Below are 24,690 nucleotides of genomic sequence, written 5' to 3'. Positions count from 1 at the left end.
ACCTTGTCCGCTCAAGCAGCAGAGCTCATCGCTCTGACACAAGCCTGTATTCAAGCCACAAATAAAAAAGTCAACATATACACTGATTCACGTTATGCATTCGGATTTGTACATGACTTCGGCGTGCTGTGGCGAGAGAGAGGTTATTTAACTTCTCATGGTGCACACATTCAGCACGGACCCCTCATTCATGCCTTATTAGATGCAATACATCTACCCACTGCAATATCAATTATGAAATGTAAAGCTCATACGAAAGTTACTGATATCATTTCTCAAGGCAATGATCTAGCTGACAGAACAGCTAAACAGACTGCTCAAACTCAAACATCCGACATGACAAAGACAATAGTCCCGACGCCAACACATTGTATGACAGTTAAAGATCCCGCTCTTGACGTAATTGACATACAGACACATGCTACCCCAGACGAAATAAAGAAATGGACTGAATTAGGAGGGATCCAAACGGATCAAGGATGGATGACGAAGGAAAAATCTGTGTGGTTCCTTCCTGATTCAATGGTCCAAGTCGTTATTAACACTGTACATAGTCCAGCACATCTAGGAGAAAAAGCTATGCTAGACAGCATCCAACACATTTGGTTCAACAAACATTTACGAGCAGCAGCTAAACAAAAAGTCCGTACCTGTATGATCTGTTGTCAGTTTAACCCAGGAAAAAGCATTCCCGTAGAACAGGGTGGATTTCAGCCTCCTGATCACCCTTTTGAAGTCCTCCAGATGGATTATATCCAGATGGAACGATGTCGAGGATTCAAATATGTTCTCGTAGTTGTCTGTGCTCTTTCCCGTTGGACAGAGGCATACCCGGTTTCAGATTACACTGCCCCGACTACTGCCAAACAGTTAGTTCGAGAATTCTTCCCACGGTACGGTTTACCACGTGTTGTCTACTCAGATAACGGCCAGCCGTTTTCATCCGAACTAATGAAACACGTTTCACTCTTGCTAGGCTATCAGTGGAGATTCCACTGTGTCCGACACCCCGAGGCAGCAGGTCTCGTGGAACGACATAATCAAACTCTGAAAATTAGATTGTCTAAAATATGTAGAGAGAAAGGTGTCGACTGGGTAGTAGCCTTACCCGTTGCACTCTTTTACATGAGAATGGTAGCGCACTCTCGAACAGGGCTATCTCCTTATGAAGTGGTCTTTGGTAGACCACCAAATATGTGGGGGACGCCTATACCACGCAAAATAACTGATATTGACTGTAATATGCTGACAGATTACTTGGCTTCCTTGATGTCTGCACTACAATCTTGTCGTTCACAGGTAGCTGCAGCTTTTCCCGACAACACTGAGGTGAAACCCCATGACGTAATTCCAGGAGATTTGGTCTTAGTGAGGAACTTTGATCGGAAGTCTCAGCTGGATCCTAGGTGGAGGTCGCCTCAGCTCGTACTGCTAACGACGAGGACAGCCGTATAGATCGAAGGTCGAAAAGGCTGGATACATTCAAGTCATATCAAGAAATTTCATGGACTACCATCAGATGTAAACGACACACCTTGCGTGTCTTCCTCGAGTGACTCTAAACTTCCTTTGGTTGAATTGAATAGTCGTGAACTATATAAACTAAAACTCAGGTCTAACCAGTCAGGCAATTTGATTGTTTAAGTCCTCTCCAAGGTGAAGCGGTCGAATTTGTCTCTGACATGTATCCCTTAGACCTGTACAGAGAAAGAAACAAAAGGATAAAGCTGAAACGACATGCGTACTGTAAATCACTGCGTAGTCATTGCACAGTGACGTTATTAATTCTGTTTTTCCTAAGTCTTTTAATAATTACTACAAGTATATTGTTGCACATATGTTATCCTATTTCTAGACATGTTTATAATGTTACTGCTGAACATTCTTTTAGTGAATTACCTCCGCATGAATTGTCATATAGATTTGCGCTGCGCAATAACACTTTTATTAGTATGTTACATCATTCCCATCAGGTTAGCAATGCTACAAATTGTTGGATATGTGGCCGACTCCCTCCCTATCAGAATTATAAAGGAATTCTACCTCTCTTTCCATACCCGTTCACACACAACGGCTCCTGTGGAGCATGGTTTAGTTTAATTAATTCCCAAGATTCGAACTCCGCAGTTTATCAAGACAACGGGGTATGGGGAAATCTGAACTTAGTTTTACTTAAAGTCTGCCACCCCAACAAGGAGGGACTTCCCAAAAGAACAGGAACTGATCTAAGAAATGAAGTATATGGATTAGGTAATTTTACACTTAACCTCATGATCCTGAACGTTGAATCTGAAGCTACACCAATCTTGCCCGCCATGTCCGTATTCCCAGTAAAAGGGGAATTATGTATAAGAAAGAATGGCTCCATACACATGGGCCATAGTAAATGCACCACTGTAATAAAATTCAGTGATCAAGGCAAGTCTACATTTAGAGCTTCTCGTCATTCCTACTTTATATGTGGCCAGACCGCATATATACGCCTACCTCTAGATTGGGATGGTACCTGTTACATAGCATTCCTTTTGCCACCTGTTTTCCTAGCTCCTCCTGATTATCACAGAAATACTCATTTAGTACACAATAGAGAAAGGAGAGATCTCCCAATAGTCGATTACACTGAAACAGCATGGGAAAAATACACAGATTTCAATAAAGGTCTCTTTCCCTATATAGGTACCGTTACTAATAGTAAGCTGATACGTAGATTAACTAGAACCCTTGAAGCAGTAGTGAACGAAACTATTTCCGCCTTAGGCAATTTAACAGAAGAGCAGTCTGCTATGCGGATTGTTGTGCTTCAAAATCGTCTTGTCCTTGACGTCATCCTGGCCGATAGGGGCGGAGCTTGTAGGGTCATCGGATCAAGTTGTTGCATTTTCATACCAGAAAATTCGCCATCTGTATATAAAGCCATAACTCGCCTTCATAAGATTGTAAGCCAGATACACCAGAATCCAGGCACCTGGACTTGGTCCGGTTGGTTTTGGAGTGTATTATCTACCTTTGGATGGAAGGTCCTATCCTTCCTAGGTATTGGCTTTCTCATACTATTCAGTTGCTGTCTATGTCTACAATGTGGACCAGCGATCTGTGGTCTGTGTGCCACATCGTGTATTCCACCACCAAGATTTCGTTCGTCCCAGAAGAAAAAAGAAGAACAAATGATGCTATATGAACAGATCAATGGATTGATGAAGATTGATATCTCTTGACGGGCAAGTAGGGGACAAGGAGGGAATGTGGAAATATGGATTTTTCTGGTCAGTTATGTCCCCTATCTTGGACCCCAACGGTTCCATGTATAAATCACAAGTACATGTATGTTCCCTCCAGTTCCAGTTATGAAGACGCAAACACATGTGTGTCCACCACCAACATGTCCTCTTTCAGATCCGCCATGAATGGGCCGGATATTCCATTCCTAAGTACGAAAGGCCACCGGCTTTATATGGTTCACTTATGCCATTTTACAGTCCAGGCAAGTAGGCCCTGATTCTGTCATCAAGCTTTTCTTGCCTTCTGCCTCTGAAAGCTCCAGTCTGAGCCTGCATCTGTGACCATGAACTTTGTCTCATTCCCTGCGCGGCTCACGGTGCCTGACATCAGCTTGTTGCCTGCCAAAAACTGTATTTCACCATCGAAATTATCTGCTCCGCTCCCTGCCCAATGCATTCCTGTCTAGTAGTTTAAGTAAACATTCTTCCAGCTACCGAGCAAAGGCCCGGCTTCTCTGTCTTTATGCAAGTAATTCATAGCCCTATTATTATGGAAGACTTCTGCCCTCGCATCTAGTGTAGACACTTAGACGCTTGTACACGCACTAACAGTCAGTATAGTCAGTATAGAATAAGATTCTACTCTAAGAGACCTCTCTTTTGGATAACATAGTTCTTTAAACATAGGATGTTAGATATGATTTGGGATTAGGTTGACTTGACCCTCCAGACATCTGTCGCCACATGTAGAGTTAAATGTCAAATCCCCTTCACCCCCTAGTCGCACGTCAATCATACGTCATGCTGCTGCGCGCGCATTTCTGCCAAGTATTTCTGCTGACATTGCAAAATTCTTTCATGGAACCACCCTATTATGACATCATACCTGATGACGTTCTTTAGTTACACCCGGTTACGCCCACTTTTGCTACGCATGTATGTTTTATCTTTACTATCCATTGTTACGCCTCCTGCATTTGCTTCACTGTAATGCCTATTGTATAAAAGTGATTACTTATCAATAAAGTATGTACTTCACTTCCTGAACCTCCGTGGTGATGGAACCTGGAGTCCACGATTCCGAATCGTCCATTGGAATAAAGCCCATTCCGAACCTCTAATATCCCGGATTTTGCCTCTTATTTTACTGAGCTATTTTTATTATTTTTCTGTATCAAATTAAGTCCCGGTAATTAAATTATTTACCACAGCGCCCGTGACGTCAACCACGCGCCCGGAGGCGCTTAAAAGACTGCTGCCCCCTCCGCGTAGCGGGACGCGCGCGGGCGGGCGCCGGGCTAAGCCCGGGACAAGGGCGGGACCATCTGTGGCCGTCCGGGGCCAGACGAGGCCGGGCTGGACCACCCCTCTAAAGTAAGTGTATTGGTGACGATAAGACGCTTTCCTTAAAACATGCCATATTGACTTACTCCTTCAACCCAGTGGTACTGTGCTTTGTATCAACACGGAGGCTGGTTTACGAGGACGCTTGTGGACGGCTGATACTGTGTCCCGTTACTAAGCTTTGTATACCACCTTGTGACAGTCCGGGTCAGGAGGGGGCTAGAGGTGGGTGTAAGCAGTTACAGCAACAAGGGACATTGAAATTTGCTGAGTCCTGGTACTTAAAACGTACCATTGTTGTAGTTAATTTTGCTAACCACAGGCAGTTGTTTATTGCCGGACGTGTAAAACACCGGGTTGGGTTAATAATGTCGAAAGTAAAACATGTTGCAGGGTCGACTACTATGGATAACTATTTGGTTAAACTAGTGGACAAGATCAATCTGGAACGTAGAAAGTCTTTGGGGCATGTGGAGTCTTCTATTACCTCCCCCCACATTTTTCCCGTCCCTGCGCCTTTGGCAAACTCTCATAAGACTATTATTGATCCCATAGACCCGGATATTTCTATTTTGGCGGTGGACCAGGACCAAGACCTAGTTCAATGTGATAGTCCTACCTTGGGGGCTGTTACTGACTCTGAATTATGTTTGGTTGATCATATTGTTTCTCCATTGCCAAGCCCTATGGTAACAAGAGTACAGCGTGCCCCACGGGCTTGTAAGAATACTACAAAAAAAGTTCAAGCCAAGCGGGGGAAGAGCCGCTTAGATAAGAAAGTTATTCAACCCCCACCTAGTCTTGAGGGAATTTCTAATGTAGATCCGGTGCCTAACCCGGCCTCTATTGATGGAGCATTATTTGACCTTTTGATCAGCACCATCGAATCTAAGTTCGATTTGATAGTTAAACCTCTATTAAACAAATTGAATAAGGTCAATGCAGAGGTTGTTAGATTAGGAGGTATGTTAGAATCATTCATGAACTCCAACATTGGTGACCATGTTAAGGACAAGGTAGTAGGTGGCCCTAATCCTAAGAATATAACTGAGATTCCTACGGTGGGTATGTCTCTTATTTCTTTGCCACCTCCTGGGGATTTTTGTGAGAAGGGACATATGGGGCTCAACCCCTCGCTGACTATAGGTCATAATCTTACTTCTAATGTAGATCTGGGGAACCAGGCTACACTAAGCTCTGGGCCGCCCAAAATCAGTGTTACCAGTCAGCCAGATTTACCTCCGGACTGCGCTCCTTATGTGGCAGTTCTGGTTAATGTTCCCCCGGTCAGGGAGAGTGGTTATAACAATTCACACAGCGAATCGCATGCCTCTTTGAAAAATAAGACAGTTGACTGACTCCATAGGGAGTATGGATTTCCAGTAGCCCTAGCTGATGAAATCATATGTACCAGAAGAGTCAATTGGATCGGTAGCTCGCGTAAGAATTCTGTTGGAGACTGCATAGTTGTTAACTTCAGAAACCCTCGTCTTGCCTTTACGGTATTGAGAAAGGGTAGCCTAACCAGTCAAAGCAGCCAAGGAATTTATCTCCGCCCCCTTGGATTTTTCTATAGGCATCTGAGTAACAAGTCAGTTAAAGATTGTGGGAGGGTGGGGACAAGGGACACAAATTTGCACACTACCTTTAACGTGGCAACATCTAATAGTTTTTATCCCCTGAGTAGTTTGGATACTAATGATTGACAGGGTATTGACAAGGTGGTTATAAGGGTAGAAGCTGTCCCCATTGAAGTTCCGGGAGGTGAGGATAATTTAGTGGTAGATGATTTAGAGGGAATAGGAGCCAATAATAGTCCTGAGGTTGATATCATTAAGGGCAACAGATGTTGTGAAGGTCCGGGTCTGGATTTAGATGATGGAGATGGACCTCCATCAATGACTAGAGATTCGGCTAATCATCGTTGCCTTATTCCCCCGTGTATAACGTACATTCGGAACTCTAACCCCCAGGTATGTTCTATTGGTAGCTGGAACGTAGCAGGTATTTCCTCAAAGGTTGCCTGCCTGGGTTGGTTGGAATTTATTAATCTTTTTAATATTATATGTTTTCAAGAGACCTGGTGTCTGGATCAACCAAACTAACATGGGTACGTTTCCTACCATTTACCAGCTGTGGCATCTCCTTCAGGTAGGGCAAAAGGAGGGCTTTTGGTCTTGATTTCAGTGGATGTCCCCATTGTGGTTAAAAAATATATAATGGTTGGGGTCCACTCCCAGATCTTATGGCTTTACCAGGAGCATGGGAGAAATGTTCTTTTAATAAACTTTTATAATAATGTTTTTGATAACACCAGGCATCAGGTTGTGTTAGCACTAGAGACTGCCCTGGCTGATATTTTAATGGAGTATGATATCGTTTTTGACTACATTTGGGTGGGAGACTTTAATACTGCTGCTTGTCCACATTCCTTTCATAGGGTATGTGGCTATAATGATAGCTCAGGAGCTGAAGTTCCCCACTTTCCACATGATAAATATGGAGAAGCTTTGAATAAAATCCTAACCACTTATGATATGGAAATCCTGGTCAATGCTAAAGACGATTGTGGAAATATTATCCCTACTTTTAGAGGAAGGAATGCAAATACTGTAATTGATTTTATTTGCATATCCGCCAGCCTCAGCCCTTTGTGTTTATTGCCGGTGGTCGTTAATAATGCGCTAAGCGACCACAACTGCATTACCATTGAGATCTTTTTGTGGAAGGGGAAACAGGGATCTAATACACACACCATTGTTGACATTGAACCGTATCGATCTAACGGACCCAGGATTAGATGGAAAGGGGAAAAAGCGGAGACTGTGTCAAACTCCATTGTTGCGAGTTGTCTGGTAGAAATTAGTGCCATTTTAGAAAGCCAGGTGGTTACAGACCAAGTTGTGCATAATTTTATCAAAATTAATCATTTTATAGATAATAAATTTACGAAACATGGTAAGGCTAAGGCATCCAAACATAAAGGGTGGTTTGACCATGTTAGTACCATTGCATTGAAGGGGCTCAAAGATGCCTTACGAGCCAAGCCTAGGGATAACAGCAAGATTAGAGAACTGAGAGCCATTTATCAGACAGCTGTTAAGAAAAGGAAGGCAGAATTAAGGGAAGAAGCATGGGACAAACTTGATCTGGCGGCAGCCACAGCCGATTCTTCCTTATTTTGGGAAACTGTTAATTGTCCGTTCTTAAAGGACGACAAGACGCCAGAACTAACGGCTAATGTAAGTGAAGAGAACTGGGTTTCTCACTTTTGTGAGATTTTTGATTCTGCTAACCAGAAGGATGGTCAGATAGAAGTCTGGCCTATTTTACCTTTGAATATCTCCTTAGCCGAAGTACGGGGAAGTATCAGTATGAGTAATGGGGGGAAGGCCCAGGGCCCCGATGGGGTGCCTATTGACCTATATAAATTAGCCCCCGATTTGTGGGGCCCACTGCTGACTAAAGTTTTTAATGCGGCAGTTTGCACTAGGGTCCCACCTACTTGGGAGGAATCCCTTTTTGTCCCGATCTATAAGAAGGGTGACAGGGGTGATGCGAAGAATTATCGCCCAATATCCCTTCTCGACTCCTCGGTAAAAATAATGAGCAGGGTGCTTTTGGTTAGGTTAGAAGAGTGGGCTGACTCTAACAATATCTTGGCCAATTGTCAGTATGGTTTTAGGAAGGGTCGAGGGACTATTGAGCAGTGTCTCAACCTCGACCTCCTAATAGGGAAGTATACGAGGGCAAAAAAAGGTCATCTTTTTCTCTGCTTTGCAGATTTGAGTAGTGCCTTCGATATGGTGGACCACAGTATTTTATGGGCCAAGTTATTGGAAATGGGGGCCCCAGACGGTATCATCTACTTCTTGGCACGATTATATTCTAACCTCAGCACCAGTTTTCGATATGGCCCCGGGGGGGAATGCACACCCAAGTTTAAGATAGGGCGGGGTATCCGACAAGGGTGTGTGCTTGCACCACTCCTTTTTACCCTCTTTATAAATGAAGTCGATTCGGTTTTAAAAACAGTGGAGGCAGATGCCCCGATTATTAATGATTTTAAAGTCCCGGTTTTACTCTATGCAGATGATGCTGTAATTTTATCTAGGACGCCAATAGGCCTACAACGTTTGATGGATAAGTTCTCTGGGTTTATCCGCGATAGGAAATTATTGATTAACAAAACTAAAACCCACATCTTGGAATGTGGTTTGGGTTCAAAAAAATCCAATTCCTATTTCATCGATGGACTTAAAGTACAAACGGTTAATTCTTTTAACTATCTTGGTATTAATTTTACTAAGAATGGCTGTTGGTCTACCGAGATTGTTTATGTCCGGGCTAAGATGGCTAAATGTGCTAACGGGGTGTTTAAATTTGCTAGTAAAATTGGGGATAAGCGGGTTAAAGACATGTTGACAATCTACCAAATGAGATGTCTCTCGATTGCTTTATATGGAGCTGGAGTCTGGGGTCATTACTCCGCCCTAAGTCTCCAAGTAGAAGAAAACCTTTTTTTAAAGAGACTTTTGTGCCTACCGGTATCCGCCTCTAATGAATTGACGCATAGAGAGCTTTGGATACAACACCTTTCACATAATCTTACTTTAAGACCCCTAATGTTATGGCGTGCGGTTTGGTCCAAGGAAGAGACTTCTTTAAATAGAGCAATCATTAGTGATTGTCTCCAATTGGATGATCATTTGAAGATTCCCTGGATCAAATTTGTAGTCAACAATTTTTCAAAGATCTATGGATTTGACATTAGAAAGGATATGCACATTGCTTCAAGTCTGTCCAAGGGAGAGATGAAACTCATTTATATGAGTCATATATCTGTTGAGCGGGCTAGGTTGGGTGGACATTCTCCTACAAGTGTGGTTTATGAAAGGTATTGTGAGACTGTTGGATACCAACCGTATCTGAGTTACGTCAATAGAGTTTCTCATCGCTTTGTATTGACCAGATTACGGTTAGGGATCATGCACCATTTGGTGGCTTTCCCCATTATTAAAAAACACCCAATTGGCACTTGCCCTTGTGACCTTGAATCTGCACAGAGTACAATGCACCTTTTATTGTTTTGTAAATTTTATGGTAGTCTCCGTTCAGTCTTCCTAAAGCCTATCTTCTTAAAATATGGTACACGTAATGTTTATGATTCTATGAAGTTGTTTTTTAATCCCAATCCTGATGTCTGTTTTTTTACTGCAACCTTTCTCCTTCAAGTGATCAAAGTTAGGAATATGATTTTTTTTTTTTTTTTTTTTTTTAAAACCTTTATTTGTGCATATGAAAAGGACAAATACGGGCCTACAACCATCAGGCCGGCCACAAAACGGTTAAGCACTGAGACACACATTACAACCCCTGTGCGTCAATGGTCAAGATTAGCAACGATTCAGGAGTTATACACTGGAGAGATCCTGGACACCAGGGGAAGGAGAAGTAAAGGTTAATTTTAAGGTTTTCAAAATAATTTTATCGAGGAAAAAGTCAGTAGAGGATAGAACCAAGGAGATTCGAGTCCGCAAGATGGCTTCATCACACGGGAGAGCAGCAGCATCATTAAAACGGCCATAGAAAATCTCAGACAGTGAGGCGATGCAGTTATAGAACAGGATAGTCACATGAGTAAATACGCACCCCTCCAAAGCCGCCCTCACTCAATCCACCCCACACCCGGACCCCGAATCGGAAACAAGTATAGCGCAGAGACATAGAAGAAAGAGGCCCATAGAACTAAAAAGAAAAGGTAATTTACCCCCCCACCCTACACCAATGCGGAGGCTACGGCCTGCCCCCCCCCCCCGGCATAGTGCCTGTCGCCCAATGAACCCGAAATATAGACAAGAGAGAAAGTAGGAATAGAGTAAAGAAAATAAGAAAACAAAGAAGAAAGCGGGGAGGAGCCCACGTAACCTCGGAGCGCCCGAAACCACCGGCCAACTACGTCTCCACACACTAAGAACCCACTACACCCGAAGGCGGTCGTGTGAAGATAACGTGTGACAACCATATAAATGAAGGCAGACAAATCGCTACGAGTGCGCACAACATATGCAGACAGTTCCAGTCCCAGTCCAGCCCATCCGTGACACCATGGTGATAGAAATCAATCTAGCCCTGGCCCGATCGCGGGCGTAAGATTAGACTAGCCCCCACATGAAGGCCCCGCAGCCCGTGCAGACAAAGACAATATGGCCGCTTGGGAGAAGATGGAGAAGTAGAGTCACAAAATGGCCGCCGATCATCTATTGAGGTCCCCTTGTGCACCATATAAAATCCAGACCTGGCCTGTAAAGTACAGGAGTTCCACATAAAAGAAGCCGTAGGCCACCGTGAACGGTTCCTCGAGGACGTCAGGTGTCGCTCAGCTGGATACTCTTGCGGACGCGGTGAGGCAGGCAACAACAAAGCAGGCAGCAATGAACGGGGAAACAAAGTGTCCACAATTGAGCAGGAGATCGATTGATCCTGGGTGCCGGGAAAGCCAGATGCAGACACCAGTGTAGCACGGTTATACACAGTCGTTGCGTCCCCGCAAGAGGACAGAAGCACTGGCAGACCCACGTCTTGTTGAGAACAAACGGGGCGCTCACGACCCGCAGCCGACAGTATGGAGTCGAACCGCTCACTCAGCGTTTGCAAGCCAACACACAATTGCAGACGAAGGTCCTGCAGGGCAGCCAGAACGGAGCCGCATGTCAGCGGAAGCTGCGCCCCCACATCGGCAGCAATCCGGGACGGCACTGTGGAGCTGGAGTCTGATAGAGGGAGGGCGAAGCGGGCAGCGGGCGAGACCGGAGCATCGCCCCCCAGCAGCGAGCAGGCAATCAACGCCATGTTTTACCGCTGAACGGTACAGTGGCCAGGGGGGGGGTCGTAACAAGGAGGCAATTCCACGCAGGTCTGCGCCGCAACAGGTGAAAGCCAACAGTCGCTTCCCCTCCCTCGGACTCTCTTTGCAGCCGACTAGGCAATAGAAGAAGGGGGTCCGCAGCCTTCCACAGCGCGGGCCACAGAGCAAAGCAGGCGACCCGCCACACCGGGGCTTACCCTATAACTCCAGCCCGTCAGGTGAAAGGTGAAGGAGGTGTCCGGGCGTCTCTCCCCCGGCACATCTAGCGACAATCCGTGGTGTGAGGCGGGATCGGGGCCGCGGGGCTCAGATTTGCGCCGGGGGTCCAGTGACTGCGGAGCTTCCAGGGGGCCGGCCAAGGCCACAATAGAGCAGGGGTCCAGCGCGGAGAACAAAGGCACCAAGAACTCCGGCATCTGGGCGGGCTCAGACTCCGGGAAAGCGGCGGCGCGGTCAGCGCGTCGTCGCGCACGTTGCACCTCGAAAATCGGCGAGGATAGGAATCAGGATGATAGTCCGAGGCCAAGGGCCGGCGGAGCCGGGCGCTCAAGCGTCTGCTCCGGTCGCCATCTTCGAATATCATGATTTTTTAACGGTCTTTTAAAAATTTATATTGATTTGTATTTATGATAATTGAACTATTTGATTTGTTATATGATGTATGTATGCATGTGCTTTTATGGACTTTGTGTTGAGCTCCGAATAAAGCTTTATGAATTGAATTGAACTCAACAGGGCATTTAACCTCTCTTTTAGCACCTTGGAGGTGTCACCACTATGATTGATTTTTGTCAGCATTGGGCAGTGTTGGTTTTGGTTAAAATGCCTTTTAACTCTATTCCTGACAGTGATGAAAGCCTTTCATTAAAATTTGTTTGCAATGTGAACGAAAGGCAAGGAGTTTACAAATATTTTATGCTGTCTCACACTAAGCACACAGGGCATGAGTCACAACAAATGTTACGACTAGTATCATTATGATTGCGGAGTCATCTGCTGCTTAGCCATGAATCTATGTTATATACCGTGCAATGAACTGGGATTTGATACTGCACTGTTATATTTTGAAAAATGAGCCAACAGTCATATGATGTGTAATAAATGCAGGGCTCAGAAAACTTTCTTATGAGTGTCCCGCTGGAGCTGTTCAATGCCATGGTTGCCAAATACCAAGGGCAACTTAGTCTTGATTTCACCTAATGAATCTTTCTTTTGCCACCTACACTTCCTGTCTGTTTAGCTAACTCACAAAGGATCTTTTCCGTCACAGGTTTCTCCCTCTGCCAATGTTTTCCTAGCTTCCTCTGTATGCTTGTTTCCCCCTTCCCCCTTTTTTTTCTTTCTTTGGCTCAAATTCTAACGATGGAAAATAAGAACTTGTCCACACAGCTGAACCTGTGAGGCAAGCCATGTCTGAGACCACCCTCTTCACCCTTCATGGTGCTTGTTCAAATAAACAAGTTAGACTGTTACAGGAGCCATGGTGATGAGTCTGTATTAGCTTGTGTGCATACACATACATATATATATTATATATATATATATATATATATATATTATCTACTGGCGGTCGCCAGTATAGATAGTTATAGTTACAACCTAGTTTCCATAGGAAATCTCAAAATTCTATTTTGAATAACTTTGGCGCCGGTTGACGAATCCTCGCGAAATTTTCAAAACTAATGGGGCGCTCCGTTCAGCTCCTACCCTGAAAGTCTCGGGGTGATTCGTCAAGCGGGGGCCGAGAAAAAGGGGGGGTCCCAAAACGCGTTTTCCCCATGCATTTTTCCATAGGACCTTTAGTCGCAGCTACAGCCCGAACGGCTGAACAGAATTACGTGCAATTTGGCAGAGAGGTAGCCATAAGGTCAAGGAAGTGCCTTTTGCAGGTCTGGTGTAAATCTGTTCAGTATTTCCTGAGAAAATAGCATTTAAAAGCATATCAATATCTGTACGCGCGCACCGTGCGCGCACTGTGCGTGCACCCTGCCGTGCACGAGCGCAATTCTGATTGGTTGTTAGATGTCGGTAAACATTCGAATCGGTCGAAACCAGGAAGTGTCGGCCGCCATTTTGTCTCTCGCAGTCTGAGGGGGTGAAAAAAAAGGTGGAGAACGTGAAAAGGGGGCAGAGTGGACAGTTCCTGACCCCCTAGCCTTGGTCAGGGGGTCACAGAAGGACCCCCAAGGGCGAAAAAAACATTTTTTTTTTTAAATAAAAATAGCGAGGTGCGCGCACGATGCGCGTACCGCGAACCGTGGGTGCTCGGTGCGCGAAGCGCACCGAGCGCGCGCGCGGTGCGTGAAGCGTACTGTGCGCGCGCGTGGTGCGTGAAGCGTACCGTGCGCGCACGGTGCGCGCACGGTGAAAAACCTGGAAAATAAATAAATACATAACTTAGCATTTAAAAAACCGTACAAATTCACTGAAAAAACCATAGGTTTCACACACGTTATAGTTACGAATTAGCATTTAAAAAACCTTGCAAATTCACTTAAAAAACCATAGGTTTCACACATGTTATAGTTAGCTGGACATTTCACTCGTAAAAAACCAATGAAATTCCCCCGTTATAGTTAGTGCAGGCAACTATAACTCACGCGACCGCAATACTCTGCTGATGACGTCAGATATTACATCACTGTATTTAGACACTTATTTACCCATGTCTTCTTCCATTAATCTTTAGCTATACATATATTACAAATATTTATTTTTCATAAAGACACATATGTCATCAGTGATGTAATATCTGACGTCATCAGCAGAGGATTGCGGTCGCGTGAGTTATAGTTGCCTGCACTAACTATAACGGGGGAATTTCATTGTTTTTTTACGAGTGAAATGTCCAGCTAACTATAACATGTGTGAAACCTATGGTTTTTTAAGTGAATATATATATATATATATCTATATACCACATCGATGAAGCATAGCAGACCAGGATAAACAAAGATAAATGCTCCACCAATGAAGAAACTGAGAACGGTGCCTGAGTTTGTATTTTTTTCCACTTCATTTATAAAAGTGGCTGCACAGCGCCACAGGACTGCCACCAGTGGTCTGACTAATACTTTGTGTTCTCTGATTCACTACTCTTGTGTCTATTTTTGGAGTTCTCTGTAAGAATGTGTATGGGTACATATGACTGGGTAACCTGGTGCTCTTTAAGGTCATTTACTATTTAGTGTGCTTTGAAAGTTAATGCACTTAAATATGTACTGAAAAATGTGTTGTCAAATGCATCATTTTGGTCTCTTTTTCCAAAGTTTTCTTAGGAGGAGGAACCCACCTCCACCCCCCCACCCACTTCCCCCCTCCAAACCTCCGCTAACAGTGGTCAGGCTCGCTCGCTGCGCTCGCTCACTACGCACCATGCGGGGGCTGACCTGCCAAAATTTGCCAGGGCTGCTTTCAGTTCCCAGTCCGGCCCTGATTGCGGATTGGTAGGAGTACTAAGTGAGAGAAAACACAATATTTTGTAAAATAACCAACATTGTTGAGGACTTTCAAAACAGAGAGAGTGTGTGTGCGTTTTTGTCTGTATTTATGTTCAAATTTCTGGTGAAACCTGACAGACAGCTGGCCATACCAGACTGAAAGCACCTGTACCCCAACTATTTATCAGAAAATATGTTTATTAGGGGGTGTAACATCCCAAACACCCCCTCGAAGCTACGCCTCTGGTCGTTAATGCCTTAAATTGTGTAACCACTGATAATGCTGCAAGCAGACGGCAATAATGCTTCATTTGCACAAATTATATCCGTTTATCACTGTTAAAGAAACGTTGCCTGTGATATAGCCGGATGCTTATCTTATCTTACCATTACTGAGAATCCTCAGGCCAACTGGATGTTGTTACCTGCTGAATAGTGTGAATGGGAGAAATTCAATTTATCCACTTTGACCAAACGACCCTCGTCTAGAAATCTGAAAGGACCACTGACTCCGAATTCAAAATTTTAGGAGTTTATTACAAAGCTAAAAATAACTGCACATACAAGCACCTCATCACGTGGTTAAGAAAATAAATGGGCACTAATACAAAAAATATGCTACGCAGGAGTCTCATCTGACTCAGAATAAGATGAATAGTTCGCTCCAGAAGCATTAGGCAACCAATAACTGCTCCAATCTATATGTCAGAAGTCATTAACCTAAAAAGGAAAGTAATTAATCTGTCCCTACTCTAACACTAGGATGACATCTCTACTTAACATTTTCCCAGACAAGAGAATAAAAAGGTGTCAGTAGTGAAGACTTCCTTAGAAATGCACTCACTTTGCTTAAGTCAATAGCCAAAGCTATAGAGCTCGTTCTGAGAGGCTCCTTCTAGCTTCCCCTCTAATCCTCGACTGCCCAACCCTCGGGACACTGTCCCTAATTCAAAATCACAAAATCATAGAACACGCCCTCGTCACACCTCTTCAGCCAGGTCTTCCTCCTGTACTTTTTCATCAAAACTTCTACTTCATCAAAAGACGGTTAGATTGACCTTGGGTCCCAGGCACCTTCTCCGCTGAAAGTATCATATCTGCATTCCAGTGTACTCTTTATTTTTATTTTAGGAGTTTTATATAGCGCTAGCTGGACCCAAGGGTATCAGAGCACTTCACAGCATGTAAAATTATGTGCATATAGACAGTACAGAGAGTATGGAAGAACATGAGGGTTCACAAGGTTTTCCTGATCCGAGTCAGTGTCATCAGTCACAAAATTAAGGTAAGATGGAGAGCCGGCTCAGGTACTTCCTTGGCTCTTATCGGTTCGCTCGAGAGTGGTCGAGGAAGAGTACTTTGAGCAGGTTTTTGAATTTTGTAACCGAGGGGGTCGTTCTAATGTGGGGGGGATGGAGTTCCAGATTTTTTGGCCGTTTCCAGCAAATGATTTGGCTGCGGTTTTTTGCTTACAAGTTTTCAGCGGGATGAGTAGCAGAGTGTTGGAGCTCCTGAGGTTCCTGGACTGGCCGGCCCTTTTGAGTTTGGCGGCCAAGTATTCCGGTTTGCCTGTGTGCAGGGCTTTGTGCGTGAGGCAGGCTGTCCTGAAGCTGGCTCGCAACTCACTTGGGAGCCATTTAAGTTCTCTGAGTGCACGAGAGATGTGTTCGAATTTCCTAGTTCCGGTGACCATTCTGGCTTCTGCATTGAAGGTTGTTTTCAGGGGGGTGAGGTGTGATTTTGCAGTCCCAGTCAGGGCTGCAATCCCATAGTCCGTTCTGGAGAGCACCAGTACTTCGGTGGCTTGTTGAAGATCCTTGGGCAGGAGGAAGGGTTTTATTTTGTACAGTAATTTCAGGTTGAGAAAGGCACTTTTAGTGGATCTTGTAATGTGTTTTTTCATGTCCAGTTTCGGGTCTAGGGTGATACCTAGAGATTTTACCGAATCTGCCAGGGTGAGGTTACCATTGAGGGCGTCAATGGCTTTGAGCCATTCTTCAATTTGGGGGTTTTCATCTTTGTTGGAGATGAGGAGTATTTCCGTTTTCTCTTGATTGAGTTTCAGGTGATTTATTGTGAGCCAGTGTTGTACCTCTCTGAGAGTGGCGTTGAGTCTCTGGATGTCGTCAATGGAGGTGGTTTCCAGATATAGCTGTGTGTCATCCGCATATAAGTGGAAAGGGATGTTAGATTTCCTGAGTATAGTGGTAAGGGGTTCAATGTAAATGTAGAAAAGCTGAGGGGAGAGCACTGACCCTTGTGGATTACCCCTGTTGACGGGGTGGAGGTCGGACTCGAAGTTTTTAATTTTTATTCTTTGTGAGCGGTTGTGGAGAAAGGAAGAGAACCAGTGGAGGACCGTCTGTTCAAGACCAGCCCTTTCTTGTAGAAACTTGATGAGCAGTTTGTGATCGACTGTATCAAATGCGGCCGATAAGTCTAGGAGGATTAGAAGGCAGCATTGGTCCGAGTCGAGTGACTCCCATGTTGGCTTCTCCTACCATCCTAACTCCTAAAATAAAGGTTAGTCTTTCTAACGAGCAAGGTGTCCTTGCAACTGCAACAGAAACATGGGAACGAGAAACCTTCCACTCACTGAGATTTGCTGACTTTCCTGAAACCCAGAGCCTTTCCAAGGGAAACAATTTCGGCCTACATATTCAGCTAACATAAGAACCAACAGGCCTTTCTCTTAAACATATATGCGATCAGGCCTTTACGCATTTAAACACACAATTCTAAGATCACATTTAAAAGCATTGATTTCATTACTCTTCGTACATGAATAAGCAACTACACGTGCAGACTTTAATATGGTGCACGTTTAAACCTAATGCATCACATTATACGTGAACTAGTTCATTATGCATCATCTAAAATACATTTTCAATTAATACTACATTGAGCTTCATAAATGACATGATTACAATTCTATTCGCACTATTATGTGCCGCTTTAGTACTACATTTCTAAAACCGAACGTTAATATTTTTCCCTCTAAATATATGGGTGTGCACTACCGGTGATTATGATACACCCCTAAAATTTCAGAACAACATGGCGCTATATCACCTGCATTTTATAAGCAAGTAGAAATCACTTGATAAATGAGGAGGTCATGATGTACATACACAGAGGCTAGAGCACACTGTTCACTCTATCATTGCCTATGGGCACGAATGGAAAATCCTCTACTTAGGGAGGGTGTATGAAGACGTGCGTGCGCGTGCCTATTGGTGACCTGTTTGCTGTTCGAGGGTCGCGCCAAGTGACGGGAGCTTACGCATTAGTAGCAGTGAACATCACCGCTCGCCTCCATATTAAGTTCAAAAGGGATTTATCTGATGCGCTTCAGGGGGTGAAAGTAGTGAATTTTGGTAGCTTAATTGAGAAGTTTATTTACACCAATTAAAGAATGTGCCAGTCATTGGCAGTGGCTCGGCCCGAAGAGAGCGCCATGACAGAACCTCTCAGGACCCCCGTGAGCATGAGTCAGCGCGCGCTCTTCACAAACAAGCCCCGTCGAGTTATGAAAGAAATATTGGATCCGTTAAAGATTAACAAACACCACAGTCACAGGGTGAGCTCGTCCCTAGGCGAGCAGCGGAGTGGCCCTGGACGAGGGATGACTTTGAGCCGCTGAATCATGAGATAGCAGGCGTGCAATAAATACAATAAGTTGGTGCGCGTTCTGAGCGCGCGCCTCCTAGTCGGCCCAGTCTCGCGGCTGAGAAGCAGCTGCGCAGCTATGACTGCGGCTCTCGATGAATACTGCGGGTCAGCCTTTTGGGTAAGTTCACTTTTCATCGGGGTGTTCTTACGGGACGTCTACACATGTTGTTTGACGTGACTGTCGTTGAGTAAATGCGTCCTGCTGCTTTCAGCAAGAGTTACACTGTTCTCATACAAACATCACTTAGTTTTACGAGGCGCTGTAATATTTCCTTAATGCTAGTGGTCTGTATTGTCCACACGTGAGGGCTCATACTTACAAACCGATTTATTTATGTAGAAGCGGCGCATGCAATTACTAGCGTGGTATGTATGTATATATAGATGTTTAAGGGTGTATCAGAGGTGGGGGTCACAAGTGGACCGTGACCCTCCTCGCCTACCTCAACAATAGCAAGAAAGCACACATTCTCACCGGGGCTGTGTCTCCGGGGACTAGTGCATCCGCTCCAGCGATCTGTGTATGAACGCATGGTTCCAAGTGTGAATCTCGATGGCTCCACTCAGCCCCTCATCCTTCGGTGCTCCATAAAATGGGCATTATTGAGTTGATACCAATAAACATGTTTTCTGTCAATAGCGTCAACAGGCATCTTTGACAAGTAAGCCTGCTATGTATAGTACGGTGATGTCAATCTGCCTTTTTATGTGTAGATGTTGTTAAAAAAAAAGGTACAGAATCAGAACTAAAGAAGTAAATCATGCAGTGAGATAACATCTGATTAAACCTGCTTTGTAAGTAAGGGCTCGGCTATTTTTTCCCAAAGCCATATTCACTTGGAATCTGTTAGGCTGGTGAAACCATTTCACACGTTAGTTAATCTGTACTATGGTTAAAGGTAAAATTTGACCTGTGTACTGTAGTAATCGATACATGAGTATATGTTTATTAGTTCAATGTATCCACATTTATTCTAATTGGCATTATATGTTCTTTGCGGTTTCCATAGGGCATGGCTTTTGTTAAATTTACTAATAAACTTTAGACGAAGTTGCATGAAAAGTAGCAGAGACTTTACACATCCAAACTTAGTTTCTGTATGTCTCGTGTACTGATTGGTCAGGGGGGTACAACATTATTTGAGGAGTTTAAAAACACGTGCTTCCAATTGTACATGCCATAGGAATGTTCAGTGAACGGGAAAGCACCAAACTTGGCATTAAAGTAAGACTTTATTCAGAATAGGCCCTTTCCTGGTTTGTAGTATGCATATTCAGTAGTCTTTGGGATATTTATTTTCCAAAAAGTACTGTTAGACCTTTAAGACATGTTCACACCAGATGGTGGCATTTTTTCTCGTTGGTCATTTTGATATTCCTGGATCCAGGGTTGATACAAAGCATCTGAATGGCTTGCGGCGCACAAACATGCGCATTCCACTCACCGTTATCTATGCGATGTGAGGGATCCAGGGCCATTCATGGATGGCACGCTATCGTCTGAAGTGTCCTTGCTCCCCTTTTAATCACCCCATATGGTTTCCTGCACAGAGGACGTGTAGTACCAAAGGCTTGGCAGATGCTCTACATATTATTGTTTAGCAAAACTCCGTTGGATCTAAAGGGGCCACCGAGCGTGGGACTCCTTTCAGTGCGAATAACCAGAGGCCAGCAGAACCAAAGGCATGACAAGACCAATAGTTAGTGGGAGCTTATCACTAGTCATTGGCTACGTTGCTTTTTACATGCATCTGCATGACTGACTGTTCCTTGTAAATCTATATAGTGTGTCACGACTGAGCCCCCTCATGCACCATGATTTTGAGAGGTGTGTGTGTTGGGGGTGTCTGTGTACAGGAAGGGTCGCAATCTCCAGTATTGGAATCCTCTTGATGTTTGTAGCTTTAGTTTGGTGTGACAGATATATAGAAAGCAGTGCTTAATTTGTTTAAAAAAAAAGTGTCTGGGCTCTCATCAGGAGGCCACTGCAGCTTGCACCACACATTGTCCCTGCCATTCCTGCCAATGATAGTAACAACACAACTACAAACCATCACACTCCTACAAGAGGGACAGTTCAGACTATTTCAGGCCTCCAAAGATATAAGAATTGCTTGGGCGGCAGGTAATAGTAATTTTTAATGGATATTGAATTAATAATTACCTGTTATTGTCACCATCTCTAATTTAGCCAGACAGCGCCACCTTGTGGCAGACTGTCACAAGCTCCGGTGTTGACAATTAAGTGCCAGTGCCAAGCACCGGAAACCACGGGCTCAAATTAAGCACTGATAGAAAGGCCAGAAAGTTTGTTGCTTCTTTTTTTCCCTGTGCTGCTTTCACCTTTCCCTGTATCTCCTTCCCTCATCCAGTTGTAAGCTTGCAGTTACGTGTCTGGTTCAAAATTCATATAATCTTCAATGGAGCAGGAAAATGTGTGTTTCATTCACCTTCCGCTGTAGCCTGATAGAAGCAATACATGCACAAAAAACTGTGGCGTGGGCCACCATAAAATACCTTGGCGAAAGAGATGGGCTGTCTGCCCATCACCCCATTATGCGTGCGGCTCTGGCAAGAAGAGCTGAGCTCAGCAATAGCCACTTTAGGCTGAAGGAATATTTGGGAGAGATCCACAAGTTCAATGGACATTCTATGATTGCGAAAAAGAAGAAAAGGGCTATATGAAATTCCTCATTCGTCCTTTTATACCCAATCTATTAGTTTATGAGCATTTGGATCGTAATATAGGATGTGCATCAATTCTAGGCAAAATCCCTTTAACTTAATTACGTACAGTATTTTTGAAGAGGGGATGCATGTACCAAAAGCTGCGATAATCAGTAAACTGTCTCATAATAATTATGCTGATTTTTAGGTATTTAAAATGCCATACATGCAATTTCAAACAATACATTGAGGTGTTAATCCTCTTTTTAATTAGCACAGTTCTTTATGCATGTAAACAATTTACTTGAACTTCAGCCAACATGTGCAAAGGCTTTAATGTATGAAACCAAAGAACACATGCGAATAGAGAAAATGAAATAAATAAAAAAATGGAAAATAAGAGAAACCTAAGAGAAATAAATAATAAATAAGAATTAGAATATGTCATATTTACAAATGCATACATGCCTAAATCACATTGTGTGAGTGCACACTGTGTTGCACAGCAAACATTATCAGAGTCACTCAAAAGAAGGTCTGTGCTGCACATGAGATTTTGGGTGGGGAAGGTTATGTGTATGGGGATTTCACTCGAATTGAGAAACAGTTGCAGGAATAGTAATTTTTCGGTGCTAACCCGAGCACAGGCAATTAGCCAAAAAACAAATGGTGTCATTCTTTTTTAAAATAATGTTTGATGCCTTTCTAAGTTCATTGACTAGTATTAAGCTCTGCGTGGATATTTCAGTAGAGATAATTTCAGCAAATGTTGGTGGGCTTAATCAAACTTCTAAGTATAGGGGAGAAAATCAAAATTAGAAGGAACCCAAGAGAGGTATAACCTATAAATTATGTTGAACTTAAGTCAGAAAAATACATGGAAGGCCTTATTAAGCATGATTCTTGGGCAATATTAGTAAGTAAAATTAAAGAAAAAGATGAGAGAGAAATGTTATCAAAGGGAAATCATTTGAGTGTACCGGAAATTCTGGTCCAAGCGTTACCTGTGGCTTTAGTAGCTATAATGTGTAATCAAAGGCATCTAAATAATAAAAAAGAGGGAAAAGGGCACCCCATGAAAACTTTACGATACAAATAAAATCTTTCTTATAATAGGATTGCTGACCACTGTTTCACTATCACAAATTATAGTCCTTTTTAGAAATTATTGTACAGATAGGATCAATTGTTTCCTATGATGATAACCGAGTTTAAACATGAAATGTTGGCAATTACTGTCTGTGTCTTTGAGGAATTCAAGATTTCAGGATAGTGTTTCCTCTGTACCTAGCTGATACTTTGTTATATCTCTTAGTTTCCCATTTTTTATCTAATTTGTGATTTCCAAAATCTGTTATTGTAACCTATGCCATGAACGATGTCATATAAGAATAACACTCAATATGAGCTGTTTGCAAATTTCTATAACCCTTTAAAAACCTAAGTATATCTTAATAGAATCAGAAGCACCCAGTTGACGACTCAGTGTCACACTGTCCCCTTCTAGAGTATCCACCCATCATGTCAGGTTCTTTTCCCTTATCAAGATCCCAGGTACATCTCTGTCTCTTAAACATTTGTAGATTTGAAACATTCCATTTCTTTTTTCTTCTCTATTATTTCACAATTATAGATGTGATCAGCTTTACTTTCTATTATAAGTTAATTACCTTCCAGGTATATTTTTTAAACGTTTCTTCCTGGGGTCAACATAATTGATATGTTATACCTGCACTGTGTTAGTTCTCATTTTGATTCTCTTTCCTCTTCGTGGAAGTTCAGTCAAGGCCTCCAGCATTCATTGAAATGATCTCTATTGAAATACTCGCCCAGTTGTATAAGAAGAAAATGCAACTCAATATAAATCCAATACCAATTTGTGAAAATATGTTGTATTTTTATCTTTAAATAGACACCACAATGACAAAAACCCACTGGATGGTTCCAGAGATATGAATTCTTAAAGAAACAATAAATCATAGCTTTTCACTTAGTGGAATAAATGGTTGTAATCTACCACAGTTTGCGGTGTAGGGTTAGTCAACACAAATGACTTGAAAACTGCTATAATGGCACTCTTGTGAGGAGCAACACTGACAGGGATCCAGTCACAGGGACCAATAAGGTCCAGTTACCTTGCAGTTAAAGCAGTCTCTGGTCCTGTTTCAGGGTCAATAGGTGAACCCCCATAGGAATCAATAGAGTGGTCCTGATACAAGAGATGCAGTATGCTGAAGATGCTCAAGGATGCTGAGGATGCAGGGCCGGTGTTGTGGTTCGTCCTGTGGCCACCCCTTAGTCCATGGAGGGGCGACTTTAGTTTCAAAGGTCGCTGTCCCACAATGTCCGGGTGAAGTCAATCCAAAAAACAGTTGTCACTGGGCTATTGGTCTCCAGTTACAGCAAAAGCAGCGTTTCCCTTTAACTGGCAGTAACTTCCTTGCTTAATGACCAAACTTAACTCCGACGACTCTCCTGGGTCCAGCAGAATCAGTTGCAACTTTTGATGGTTGGGACTGTGGCTCCCAGGCATACCTTGGTGTCCAGCAATGGTCTGGCATCTTGGCACTAGGCTTTCAGAGGAGCAGGCTTGTCATCTTTTATGGGCCTGTGGCTGTAACAGAGAGTCAGTCAACTGACTCTTGAAGTCACCATCTCTCTCTGGGCCTTGAGAATAACTTTTCCTTAAGCAGAACACCACAGGCACAGCGCTTCCTTTGCTAGCCCAAGTTGTAGCAGGTGCAGTCCTGTCTTTGATACATCCTTTCTTTGCTGGGTCCAGAGGTCAGCAGGGCAGTCCTTCAGTCCTATCTCCAGTACAAGCATGATCTGAGGTCTGGATGGCAGGGATGCCACTTTTATGCCAGTTTCTTGCCCTCAGGGCTATGACGACTACTAGCCAATGGGCTGCCAGGTGTTCTCCTGCCTGGTGATGACTTTCGTTGAAATGTGGCATCTGGCTAGTACAGAATGCACCATTCTGCCCACTCCCAACATGGCACAACCCTTCTCTCGGTGTGTGGAGCTCCCTAGCCCATCCCAGAGATGTGTATGCTTGGCACCTACATGCCCACGGAAAAACTGGTTTTGCAATGATTTCTCCCTCTCTGTCTGAGAAGCCAGCCTGTTTTCTAAAACAAAAGAGCATCTCCTCTTGTGACTACATTTGTTACCCTTCAAAAACTGCTTCCCTTGGAAGCTCACCTTTTGGATCACACTCTGGTCATCCTGCTAGGAGGAGGTTGCACCTCTTCCCTTGGCAGATTCTTTGTGTTCCTTCCTTATAGTCGATCACACTTCTCCCAGGAGGCAGTAGTTCTCTCTAGGACACCAGCTTGTGTGCAACCGTAAACGATCACCGGCGACCTTGGGCAACAAAGTGGCAACTTTCTAAAGTTGACATATGCGCAAAAGTTATATTAAATTTGACTTGAGCAATTAGTCAGGTTTTGTGCAATGATTCTTTAGATACCTTGAAGTA

The 24,690-nt window shown here is 43.7% G+C and overlaps 1 protein-coding gene across 1 annotated transcript in view; it reads left to right on the top strand.

Annotated features, from left to right (window-relative positions):
• Nucleotides 1-18,436: 18,436 nt before the first annotated feature.
• Nucleotides 18,437-24,690, top strand: part of ABCC2 (ATP binding cassette subfamily C member 2) — a 354,899-nt gene continuing 348,645 nt past the window's right edge. Inside the window, exon 1 of the mRNA XM_085606294.1 lies at nucleotides 18,437-18,660. Coding sequence (XP_085462420.1) covers nucleotides 18,619-18,660 — 42 coding nt within the window. The 5' untranslated portion in view covers nucleotides 18,437-18,618. The remainder of the gene's footprint in view (nucleotides 18,661-24,690) is intronic.

The sequence above is a fragment of the Triturus cristatus genome, chromosome 1_2 (assembly GCF_964204655.1).
Source record: "Triturus cristatus chromosome 1_2, aTriCri1.1, whole genome shotgun sequence".
NCBI lineage: Eukaryota > Metazoa > Chordata > Amphibia > Caudata > Salamandridae > Triturus > Triturus cristatus.
Note: the sequence above shows the minus strand (reverse complement) of the source record. Positions and strands in the feature narration are given on the sequence as shown.